The 11,889-nt window shown below is 52.1% G+C and overlaps 1 protein-coding gene across 1 annotated transcript; it reads left to right on the plus strand.

The window, feature by feature from the left end:
* The first annotated feature begins 8,089 nt into the window (after positions 1-8,089).
* On the plus strand, positions 8,090-11,883 carry LOC128850590 (hydrocephalus-inducing protein-like). The gene is made up of 5 exons (XM_054055548.1): positions 8,090-8,543; positions 9,463-9,702; positions 10,355-10,476; positions 11,285-11,437; positions 11,730-11,883. The coding sequence occupies exons 1-3, from the start codon at positions 8,181-8,183 to the stop codon at positions 10,412-10,414; spliced, it is 663 nt and encodes a 220-aa protein (XP_053911523.1). The 5' UTR covers positions 8,090-8,180; the 3' UTR covers positions 10,415-10,476; positions 11,285-11,437; positions 11,730-11,883.
* The last annotated feature ends 6 nt before the right edge of the window (positions 11,884-11,889 follow it).

The following is an 11,889-nucleotide window of genomic DNA, read 5'->3' on the forward strand; positions in this document are numbered from 1 at the left end:
ACCCACACACACTGGTGGGACTTTGAACGCTCAGCCAGTTCTTTCTTTCCTGCCCTCCAGCTTCTCTCATCCTCGCCATTAGCAGAGCTCGTTTTGGGGGGTTATTGTAATGTTTCCCATGACTTGGAAGTGCAGCTTTGTTTTGTGATGCTCTTCTCCCTGGGCTGGCTGGTGTCCTGTTGGAGCTGCCAGCTTGACAGATGGAAAGCCAAGCTAACGTCACCTGGATCAAGCACTCGCTTGGATCACATCAGGCCTCCAAGCACATTGTTGCTTTCTATTAAAATACCTTTTCTCTTCCAGTATGGCAGTGTTCTGGGGGAGTAGTGCCCATCATCCCAAACACAGCACTGAACTGTGCTGCATGTGCCACCAAAACGTGATGGGCACTTGGAAGCTGTGCGTCTCCAGCCCAGTGCATTTCGTGCTGGCCAGGGAGCATCACCTGCATTGCTGTCTGTCTGCTGCAAGCTTGCTCCCTGTGAATGTGGTCTTGGATGGGCTGGGTGTCCAGCACCCTCATGGCCCCATCCACAGAGGGAGGTCCCTGAGGAAGAGGGTGCTTGGGAAGCCTGGGCCGTGCCCACCAGGCACACAGTTCATAGTTTTCTTTCTGCTTGGCACTTGACTGCCCTGCTGTAAACATTTATAGCTGGATATTCCAAAGTAGGGGGCACTGGGGAAAGAAGACTGGTGTTGGGCTCTTGATCAGCTGGTTTTGCAGAGCTGTTCTTCAGTCTCTCAGCAGCATCCCCCAGTTCTGTGGCTGCTGCAATGGGATTTGAGCTGTCCTGGCTTCCTCTGGCCTCGAGCTTGTATGGAAACTCAGCCAACCATAGGGAGGAAGCCAGGAGAGGTAAAGTAGCTTCTGTTGGCACGCATTCCAAAAGGGAGGCTGGAGGGGGAATAGCCTTCTCCTGAGGATGAGCATGCCTCGGGTTGGGCAAAACTGAGTTAAAGAAGTGACTCTGTTAAAGGAGTGTAAAATACAGGCTGTATAAACTCCCACATAATTGCTGTTTCCCGAGAGTGTAGCTCAGATCTAGGGAAATTAACCCGCTGCTTTTTACCCTCATATCTTTAGTCGTTCGTTTTCCTGCACCCCACAAGAGAACAGGGTCCGTGTTTTCCCTCCTCAGCTAGTGTCTGGCTTGTCTTACAGGCTGGCAAATGCTCACGCTGGAGGATTGAACCCCATAAAGGAGTGATCCCCCCAACACCGAGTTATCTGTGGCTGTCGTTGCAAACTTGGATGACACCGGGATGTTTAATGATGAGGTGAAGGTGTTCATAGAGCATGGCCATAGCTACGTCATACCCATCCAGGCCATTGGCTTTGGCACCACAATTGTTACCGACAAAGCCATTGCTCCGGAGCTCAACTTGGGGCCGCACTTCAGGTAGAGTATGTCTCAGTTCCTACTCCTCCCGTGGGCTCAGCAAGGAGGATTTTCGCTGGAGTCCTTCAGGCTCGTTCTCCTTCCACACTCAAGGTCCTGGCTCCATTTCATTGACACTGCAGGAATTCTTTTAGAAACATATTATGGCCGTGTGAAAGTAGTTAGAGATCCTCAAAAGGCACCAAAATGGAAACCATTTGCTAAATCATCTCTCAGTTACCCTTAATTTTAATGCTCTGTCCACAGCGACAGAGATGATGTTCTTCACGAAGCTCTTCCTTGCCGTCCACACACAGACCACTTGCTGGACGGGAATAAGCTGAGGGGCAGCCAAGGTCTGGCCCTTGCTGAGGGTTGGTGCTGGGTTGCCAGGTCAGCCTTTTTGGAGGTGGCTTTCTTGCCAAGTGCACGGTCAGATAATGGGGTTAGGGCACTGAAGCTGGGTGACCGCTGGGAAATAGCAGCTCCCATGACACTTTCCATCTCTGCTTCTCTTCTAGCACAATTCCATTCTGTTACCGCTTCAAGGTAACGAACAAAGGAAGACGCACCCATTTGCTGTATTGGACAACTGAAGGGTTTTCTACATTTCGCCAGCGTCATCATCTCCCTGCCCTCACAACCACCAAGGGCAAGGATTCCTCCCAGAACCCCAAATCTGCCTGCCCCGTGTTTAAGCTTCGACCGCTGAGGGTGGAGCTGATGCCAGGCAAGAGTATGGAGATGGTGCTGGAAGGCTTCTCCAGCACTCCACAGGTGAGGTCCTCCACAAGGGCTGGTCAGAAGCCCAGCTCCCTGCACTGCACGTGGAGCACAGATGACTTTGAAGGCTGTAGGCCCTGACGAGGGGCTGGGTTGTGGCGGTGTACCAGAGGGAAGAGTGAGAAATGAAGGGAAGAATTCGGGGAAGTGAAACCATGAGAAATGAGGGGAAAAGTCTTGAGTAGAAGAGCATCCAACTTCAGCAGAGGGTTTCCTTCTGAAGTGCAAGACATCTCTTTCCTAGGGAGATTTCTTTTAAAACCATCTCCAGGAGGGCACAATTCGCTCTTAGAAGGAGTGATCCCACTTTACTGGAAGGCAGGTTGGCTGTTTGGGAGTTTCCCATGTACCCTTTCCACTAAGCTTCCAAGGGAGGGTTTGCTGGCATTGGTCCTTCTGCCACCGCTTTCTGTAAGCATTTTGTTAGCAATGGGGTACATCAAAACATTAATCATTTGGGGCAGTAATTATTAGAGCTGTAGGCAGCACCTGGCTCGTGAGTGAATTTGTGGATGTTAGGCTGTAGCGGTGTGGGCATTTGAGTGCAAAATAAATAGGATGCAGTACAAAAGGAAGCGGGGCTATTGAGGAGAGCAATGGCTGTAACTTCACGGCAGTAACACCTGCTGATGGTTGATGGCCAAGGTCTCACGACACAATTTCATCCAGGCTATCAGAATCCTTTATGCCTAGAGTCAGGTGTCGAGCAAATGCAGTGTGTTTTGTGGATGCCCTGATCACACCTGCTGGGTGACGTGCAGCTCTCGCACACAGGTGATGAAGGAGCGGCTGCTGTGTCATGCCGTCGTGGGGAGCGAGGCAGGAAAGGTGCAGATAATGCAAGTGGACGTCACGTGTGAGTTCATTGCTCCTGTTCTGCAAGTGTCCTCCAGGGAACTCATTTTCCACGTGGAGAAGGTAAGGCTCTGGATTGCATCCTGGCAATTAGTAGTGTGGCCGATGACTGAAAGCCTGCGTGGGGTGTGTGAGATTGTGTTCAAAGGAGGAAGTTGAACAGCTTCTGCCGGTCTCCGGGGCTTTGCTGATTGATTTGAGTGGGGCCAAGCTTTTGTCACGAGCACAGAGATGGGGCTGGGAACAGTCTCGCCAGGTCTGTTCTGCCCTTCTTGATGTGGAGACAGAATTGAGGTGCTGAGCCAAGGGCAGGGGGTGAGATGTGTGGGACCCACAAGAACAGTGTGGGCTTTGCACAGACAGGAACTGTGGGTGGGAGAGCAGATCGCTGCAGCTGAGCGATGCTAAACCCCTCCTGAGGTGCTTTGTAAAGTCACTGAGGATGTTTTTAGAGATGAGTCTGCTGTTTAACTCGGTCTGAGTTTTATTTCAGTGACAGCTGATCTGTCAAAGGGGATCATGGCCACCTCTAGAGAGACACACTCATAGAGGGACGTTTGCAAGGATGCTCCAAGGCACAGTGATGTCTGTCCACTAATCCTGTAGGGCAGCTGAGAAAAACCAGTCAGCTCTGGTTTCCTGTCAGCTCCTCAGGCTGATGAGGAAAACCTGCCATCTCTTGTTTCTCTTTGTCTTCTCTGCGTTAATGTGGGTGCAAGCTCTTTGCATTTCCTCAGCCTTACTCTCTTCAAAGGACCTGCAGGTGTCCTTCAGCAGCAGTGGTAACGCCAACGCAGAAGCCCTTCAGTCTCTGGATCTTGACTCCTGCATCATCTTTCCCTCTCCCGTGAGGCCTCTGAAAAAAGAGAGGTTATTTAATGATTTAGTTTCTGTGTTTTCAGGTATCTCCTTCGGTTCCTCAGCATCCAGAGGAGCACAAAATCCCATGAGCAGGCAGTTTAGGATTAATTAGAAGGTTTTCAGCTATCCCTGATGTCTGCCTGTGGTCTGCTTGGTGTTGTGCACTCTGATTTATCGAGTGCTACAACACTGCAGCTGTTTGATACCAATCTATGCAGAACTAGTTTTGCAAGCGCTCTCTAATGTAGAGAAGCCATCCAGGAAGCCCAGAGCAGTGCATAAACAAGAAGAAACAGCTTCTGCTTTGCTTAGCTTTGAAGCCATTGACCCGCTGTCATTGCAGCAGGGGCAGCAGGAGTCACATTGCAGCTGGCCTGCCGAGGTTTCTCGCTGGCTGTGCAGGCATGTAGAAGTTCAAAACTGACCTTCAGCTACTACAGGCTCTCCACCTTGGACTACACGCTGCTTGCTTGTCTCCTCTGACCAGCTTCACTGCTTTTGATGAGGCTACAAAAGCCAATAAGATTTCAAGAAACTGCTGTATAGGAGTGAAAAACATCTTGTGCCGTTCTACCCAAGAGAGGATAAAAACCGCAGACAGATGATCTGGGTTCACTTTCTGGGTTTGATATTGTTCAAGCAGCTGCCTCCACTCAGGGTCCTGTTCTCTCATCTGTGCATGAGACTGTTTCCCTGTTCCCCCAAGGGATGCTGTGGTTTCTAACCATGAAAAGCATCTGATATATCAAGAAAAAAAGACTTCTAGAAGGGTACAAACTAATAGAAACAGTAAATAGAGATGAAAAATTGAAAATGCATCCGAAAGGGAAGTTCAGGTTGTTTTCTCTCATCTTCTGTTTCTGTAGCAACCCAGTGATGTTGTGACTCTTCAGTACAAGCCTCTTTCTCTAAAAAACATCTGCCCCCTGCCACTCAGCGTTGTCTTGGCCTTAGAGGAACCTTTCTTAATCTGCCACGCGGACTGGCAGCCCCTCCCTGCAGATGTTCAGGTGAGCAGCCATAGAGCTTCCTGCTGGTGGGGACTGAAGAGGAGGAGCGTGGTAGTGCATTTGTGTTGGGAAGCCCTCCAGGAGAGAATGTTACTCTTCGGAGTCCGCAGTAGACTGGCCTGGACTAAATCACAGAATCATAGAATGGTTTGGGTCAGAAGGGACCTTACATCCCATCCATTTCCACCCCTCTGCCATGGCAGGGGCACTTTCCTGTGGATCAGGTGGTGTAGAGCCTCATACAACCTGGTCCTGGACACTAGATTTGAAGCTGCTGAAGGAAACATAAGATTATCTGAACTGGGGAAACGCATCTTGGCTCTAAGACATGAAGAGAAGGGAGCAGGCTGCTGGGTCTGGGCAAGCCATGTGGTAAAGGTGTCTCTTGGAAGCTGTCCTAGTGCTCCAGCAGCCGTCTTGAGGTAACCGCAAGAGCTGCTTGGTGTCTTTGAGGGCAGGTCTTCCTTCGGGGAGGCTGAGGAGACTGGCATCTGCCCTGTTGTTAGTGGAAGGTGTTGGGGACAGTCTCTACTAAACATGTGTTGTTGTAGGAACAGCCGTCACTTCTGTGCTGTGCCCGTCACTGGCCCCAGCAAGAGCGAGGATGCAGTGCCGCTGGGCTCGTGTTGAGCGTGAGGGTAAAGGAGTTCCTGTGGAGTCAGGGCGAAAGGCCCTGGGTTGCCAGGGTGCCGATTTGGTTATGTGTTTAGCCCACAGCTCTTGTAGGCCCAGAATTCAGTAGAACAAGATTTCTTTCCCTCTTGTACTGATGAAGAGCACAGAGATATTAGCCTAAGATGGTCTCAGAGATGAGTGTGCTTGCAGGCAGGCACACACTGTAAAGGAAATGAAGGATGAACTGAGAAGCCCACGTGGAGGTCCCGCTTTGAGCATTTACACGTTTTATGCCATCAGACCTTGGGAATTCATCACACTGGTGGTTAATACTCTTCATCTCCTTGCAGCACGTGAAGCTGGAGGCAGGGGAGGAACTTCATCTCTCCATCAGATTTAACCCTGCTTACGAAGAGGGTCTGAATATCCGGAAGGTAGAGAAGACCCTGAAGATAAAGTTTCTTGAGCACCCTCATGAGGAGCAGGTCACGATTCGGGGAGAAGTCTACTTTCCGAATCTCCATATCCCAACCACAGCCCTGGACTTTGGCTGCATCTTGAATGACACTGAAAACGCGCGTTATATCGAGATGACCAATTGCAGCCCACTTCCCGTGCGGTACCACTGGGTGTTCCTGTCAAACAGCCCAGCAAGCCAAATGAGGTATATGTGCACCTTTGCCCTTTCCTTGAAGCTCCTCTTCCTGATGTCCTGTTTGTTCCTTGCAAAGGCCAAGGCTGCTTTCCTGGGATCTGACAAATTGCTTTCAGCTTTCACTTGTGGAAAGATTGCCTCCCAGCTGTGGTCAGTGTAGATGCTTAGGGAGCAGGTGATCTCCACCAGTTTGATGCTGGGAAGGAGGCTTTCCACATAGCCCAGAAGCTAGAATCCCACTTTACCTCTGGTGCTTTAAAGCCACGTTTAGGCACCTGGACAAGCAGATCTATAGAAACCTCTTCTCCTTCCCTGCCAACCCGTTTGTTGTCATCTCATCCTAAAAACCTACTCGGGCACTGGCACTGGTAGGATGTGCTGCTGTCCCAGTGTCTTGCTGCTGTTTTGCTGTAGCCTCAGTACCGGTTCCCCTGGGAAGGGAAGCTGGTGGGGAAAGCTGCTTTCTCAGACCTTTGTAGCCTGAGGTAAACAGCCCCTTGGTGGAGGGAGTTTGCACCTGTGAGACTGCGCCACTGTTCATCCATCCCTGTGCAGGAAAGGTCGCCCGGGCAAAGCCTTGTTCCTGCATGTGGCTGCAGGAAGGACAAGTCAGGTGGGACCTCCTGGGGGCAGAGCAGAGCCTCTAAATCCAGAAATGAAAACCAGCCTTAAATAAAGCTACAAAGCTGAAGAGAAATATGCATTTGGGATCATATCATTACAGGCACCAAATTGCCAGCTGGGAATGAGGCATCCAGGTTGCTGCAACAAGTCTGCCTTGTTTGACTCTGGGGGAACCCTTGTAAGTGGGGACGGTGACAGTAGGTGTGGTTTGAGTGTGTCTTCCGTGTGGCTTTAGAAACACCAATAGACTTACTATAAGCACTGCTGCAGTTAAAAGCACAGAACGAAGTCGGAGTCCCCTGGGGCTGTTTGTAAATGTTTGCTCCATGCTTTTTACTGGCAGACGGTGGTCAAAGTATAAACTCAGCTCTGTTGGCAAAACGAGCTGCTGAGCTGCTCTGCTGAATCATTTGCCAAATTGGTCTTCAGACAGTTTTGGTTTTGAGACCTCTGGGAAGGTTATCACGCCATCAGTCAGTGCCACGTAAGTTATAACCTCGTTGCAGCAGAGCTGCTGCCCTTTTAGCATGAAGTGCTGTTGGAGCTGTTGTTTAGCAGCCAGGGAACAGCTGCAGCACAACTGCACAACAACCCTGTGCAGTGCTACAGACTGGGGGAAGAGTGGCTGGAGAGCTGCATGGAAGAGAAGGACCTGGGGATAATGGTTGACAGCTGACTGAACATGAGCCAGCAGTGTGCCCAGGTGGCCAAGAAGGCCAATGGCATCTTGGCTTGTATCAGTGACCATCAGATCCAGGGAGGTTATTCTACTCGGCACTGGTGAGACCACACCTTGAATACTGTGTTCAGTTCTGGGCCCCTCACCACAAGAAGGGTGTTGAGGCTCTGGAGCGTGTCCAGAGAAGAGCAATGAAACTGGTGAAGGGGCTGGAGAACAAGTCTTATGAGGAGCGGCTGAGAGAGCTGGGGTTGTTTAGCCTGGAGAAGAGGAGGCTGAGGGGAGACCTTATTACTCTCTACAACTACCTGAAAGGAGGTTGTGGAGAGGAGGGAGCTGGGCTCTTCTCCCAAGTGTCAGAGGACAGGACAAGAGGGAATGGCCTGAAGCTCCGTCAGGGGAGGGTCAGGCTGGATATCAAAAAAAAGTTTTTCACGGAAAGAGTCATCAGGCACTGGAACAGGCTGCCCAGAGAGATGGTTGAGGACGCCTTCCCTGGAGGTGTTTAAGGAGCGGGTGGATGAAGTGCTTAGGAGCATGCTTTAGGGATTGTTAGGAATGTTGGCACTCGATGATCCGGTGGGTCCTTTCCAACCTGGTGATTGTGTGATTGTGTGATTCTGCCCCTGTGGCTGCTTGAGCACTTGGGCTATAGCTTGTTCAAGGATGCTTTTGAGGGTGCAGAGCAAGGCTGGTTCACCTGGACCGTTCATGAGCTGATGCTTCGCTTCTTTGCCACCTTCACCCATTCCTCCTCTTCTGAGAACAGTGCCTCCCGATCTGCTCGCCCTGCATACGTGTTTGCGGTCCAGTTCCAGGCCAGTGGTGTCCATGGCTGCTTTGAATGTGGATGCTCGTGGCACTGTGACAGTATTTCAGAGCGATGCAGGAATGAGGGTCTGTCCTCCCCGACCAAGGAGACCTCACACCGTTGGTTTTGTGCTCAGGTGGACAAATGTGTGCCAGGGAATGTGCAGAAGGTGAAGAGCAAGCGCCGTGTTTTCACTGCGCTGCCCTCGTCCGGAGCCCTCTCGCCAGGACAGCGATGCAACGTGCGAGTCAGGTTTTCACCCACAGAAGAGGTGAGATTGGCGATTGTCATCCCGGGAGGTCTGGCAGGGCAGGGTGATAGTGAGAGCCCAGCGCAGGGCGCAGGAGATGAGGTCTACTGTCCCGTGGAGCTCTCTGCAAGCTCCATACCCACTGTGCCTCAGTTCCCCTGCAGCACCCTCTGCTGAGAGGCATTTTGAAATCCCCACGGGGAGCTTGGACAGAGGGCATTGGGGCACTGCAGTGTGGCTCCCTCTCTGCCCGTGGGAGGAAGCCAGGCTGTTCTCTCTCATCTTCCTCCTTGCGTGGGTGCATTTGCAGGCTGTAAGCCCCTCGTGCAGAGCAGCTGCTATGCTCACAGGGGATGATAACCATAAATGATGGAGCAAGCGTTCCCGAAGGCACTTGGCGTGTGGCCACGATGACTTGGAAACTGGCAGCTTGTAACAGTGTGGACGCAAGGGTATCTATGCCTTGGAACAGGGGTGTTTCAACTGCTAGTAGAGATGTAAGCACCTCGTCTCTGGCTTTGACCAAAGCCAAGGAAGGAGCAGGGAGGAAGGCCCTTATTTCTAGCTGGTGGGAGTGCATCTGCCTCCTTCAGGTAGCTGATGTTTGCCTGATGCAGCAGTGCCAGGACTGTGCAGGTCTGGGCAACATAACCCTGAGGACCTCTCCTGAGCATTGCACTTCCTCATAACTACGTGAAAACATCTGATAGACCATTTTAGATCATCTAATACCCAAATATCCCGTTACATGCCACACCAGGACTTGTCCCAGTTACTCAGAGCCAGCATGCAGATGCTGTAGCCCCTGCTAGAAGTAAATACCTGTTTTCCATTCACTTCAGTGGTACTAATAGCCCCCTGATGCTGGGGCAAGGGTTGATTTTGAGACCCTGTCTGCTGGAACTTCACAGAAGAGCTTTCTACACTTCTCTCTTTTCAGAAGTCCTATGACAGCATTCTGAAGATTAACATTTCCCAGAGCAGCCGGTCCCTCCAGCTGCAGGTCTCAGGGCATGGGCTGGAGCCACAGCTGGAGTTCAGCCCCACAGTGCTTGAGCTGGGACCGTTGCTGCCATGCAGCTGTGGGGTGGAGGGGACGGTGGTGGTGAAGAACCCGTGCAATTTCCCCATCGAGTTTTACTCTCTGGAGTTTGACCGGGAGTACCTCGAGGAGGAGCAGGTGAGAGGGACGCTCTGGTCCCCAGGGCCGTGCTCCCTGGGCAGCTGCTGCCCTGAGACATGCTGGGTGAGGCCAGACCTTGGCTCCAGTGGGAGAAGTTTTATGTTGCTCAGCTTTGAAGCTGTTTGGGTTGGGAGCTGGTGGAGAGGAGGAGAGGACTGGGGACTGGGTCTGGAGTTGGGGTTAAACCCTCACGGAGGATTTAGCACGAGCAGAGACGGGTGATACAGCTGGGGTAGGGCTGTGAGTTACAGTCTCCGTGTGAGAATGCAGGATGGGTGTAAGGTGTGGAAGCTGATGGTCCTGGAGGCCAAATCCTTGGCTTGATCCACAGGGAGCTACTGTGGATAAGTGTGGATAAGAGAAAGCGGTGTCATTGGCATGCACGTTTGTTACGAGGGACATGGGGCTGTGCATGAAAAGCTCTCTGGCTTTAAAACCCAGTATCTGATGGTGTGCTTTACTATGCCACTGAGGGGTGCAAGGGAGGAGCTGCTTCTGGAGGGCCGTGCTGCCTGTGCCGGGCGGCTGGGGATGTGTGCTGCATCGTGCCAAGGCACAGGGCTGTGAGCAGCGGGATGGAAGGCGCCTGCCTCCTCCCCAAAGCACAGGGCCATCCTCAGCCTGGCTGAGCCGTCCGTCCTCTCCACAGGTCGAGGTGCAGATGTGTCCTTCCAGCAGGAGGTCAGTGTGGAGGCCGAGCACAGCCTGAAAGTGAGCCACTCCATCTCCAAAGGCAAAGGCAGCCTGCGGCCCATCAGATCCCATGTCCAGGTGAGCACCACAGTAGGCAGGAGGAAGAGGGGAGGCCACACATCCCAGTTTCACACAAACAGCATCAAACAGATCCAGCAGGTGAAGCGCGACTGGCACTGCTCAGTGCACGGGACCTTTCTCTTGATTTTGAGAATCATAGACTCTTTGAATGGTTTGCGTTATAAGGGACTGTTAAAGGTCATCTGATCCAACCCTCTGCAGTGAGCAGGGACAGCTTCAACTCGATCAGGCTGCTCAGAACCCCATCCAACCTGACCTTGAATGATTCCAGGGATGGGACATCTACCTCCTTTCTGGGCAACCTGTTCCGGTGTTTCGCCACCCTCAGCTTACAAAATGTCTTTTTTGTATCTGGTCTGAATCTCCTGTCTTTATGTTTAAGACATTATCCCTTGTCCTGTCGTTGCAGCCCTTGTTAGAAGTGAAGGGGCTGCTTACAGTGGAGGCTCTACGTCAGCCTGGTGCAGCCTATGCCCTATGGAGAGCCATCTGGGCAGGTTGCGGATGGCGTGGGGTGGGAACGAAACCCTGTGCTCCAGGAGAGCTCTACTGGGCCTTACAGATTGTTGACACAGTGCAGTCCTGGCTAACGTGGCTGCAGGATGCTGCAGCGGGACCTCACAAGCTTGTGTCTATAATGGCTGAGGGATGTGACCCCCCCGAAGCTGTCCCCTGGCGCTGCTGGCCTGCAGTTCTGCTCTGCTCTCCCACTAGTGAGAGACCCCAGCTCTTAGCCCAGCTCTAATTAGAATCGTTCAGGAGTTTCCAAAGTGTTCTATTTCTCTTGTGGTGTTCTGTGTTGCAGGGGTTATCCAGTTCTCATCACATCTTTCCCTCTCTCTGCATTCCTGCACCGCAACAGCTGAGCATCAGTGGCGGCACAGCAGGAGAGAGGAGCTCTGTGAGCTGTGTGCTGCCTGAGGACTTGCTGGTGGCCATCCTCTCTGAAAGGCTGCAGGTACGTGGGGTGGGGGCCAGGGATACATTCCTGCTCCAGTGAGCCAGGCAGCGAGGTGCAGTTGGGAGAGGAAGGGATCTACGCCTGCTGTTGGAAAAGAGCTGGGCTACCTGCAGAGATCCTGCACATGGTGAAGCCATGTTGGGAGCGCAGGGAAAGAGCAGAGCTCATCTCAGCTGATGCACTTGGACTAATGGTGGCTGATGTCATTCGACGTTTGGGTTTGCTGACCAGCCTCGAGCCCAGTGTGTGTGGTGGCTGACTTCCTCTTCCCTTTTAACTTCATTCTCAGCTGAGTGACTGCTCCCAGGGAGTGGTGTTTGATGGCCTGGAGACCCTCTTTGCACACAGCATGGTGTCTGCTCTCCTCTGCCTGCTCAAAGCTGTGAGGAATCGACCTCATATCTACTTTGTGAACCTGTACCAGGATTATGATTCTTGGAAAGCCAGGG

The sequence above is a fragment of the Cuculus canorus genome, unplaced genomic scaffold (assembly GCF_017976375.1).
Source record: "Cuculus canorus isolate bCucCan1 unplaced genomic scaffold, bCucCan1.pri scaffold_106_arrow_ctg1, whole genome shotgun sequence".
NCBI classification, from domain to species: domain Eukaryota; kingdom Metazoa; phylum Chordata; class Aves; order Cuculiformes; family Cuculidae; genus Cuculus; species Cuculus canorus.

Excerpts from the sequence above, each read along its gene's own strand:
- LOC128850590 (XM_054055548.1), top strand. The coding sequence starts at position 8,181 with ATGCTTCGCTTCTTTGCCACCTTCACCCATTCCTCCTCTTCTGAGAAC. Across the intron at positions 8,544-9,462 it reads GGTTTTCACCCACAGAAGAG|AAGTCCTATGACAGCATTCT; the intron begins GTGAGATTGGCG and ends CTCTCTTTTCAG. Across the intron at positions 9,703-10,354 it reads AGTACCTCGAGGAGGAGCAG|GTCGAGGTGCAGATGTGTCC; the intron begins GTGAGAGGGACG and ends TCCTCTCCACAG.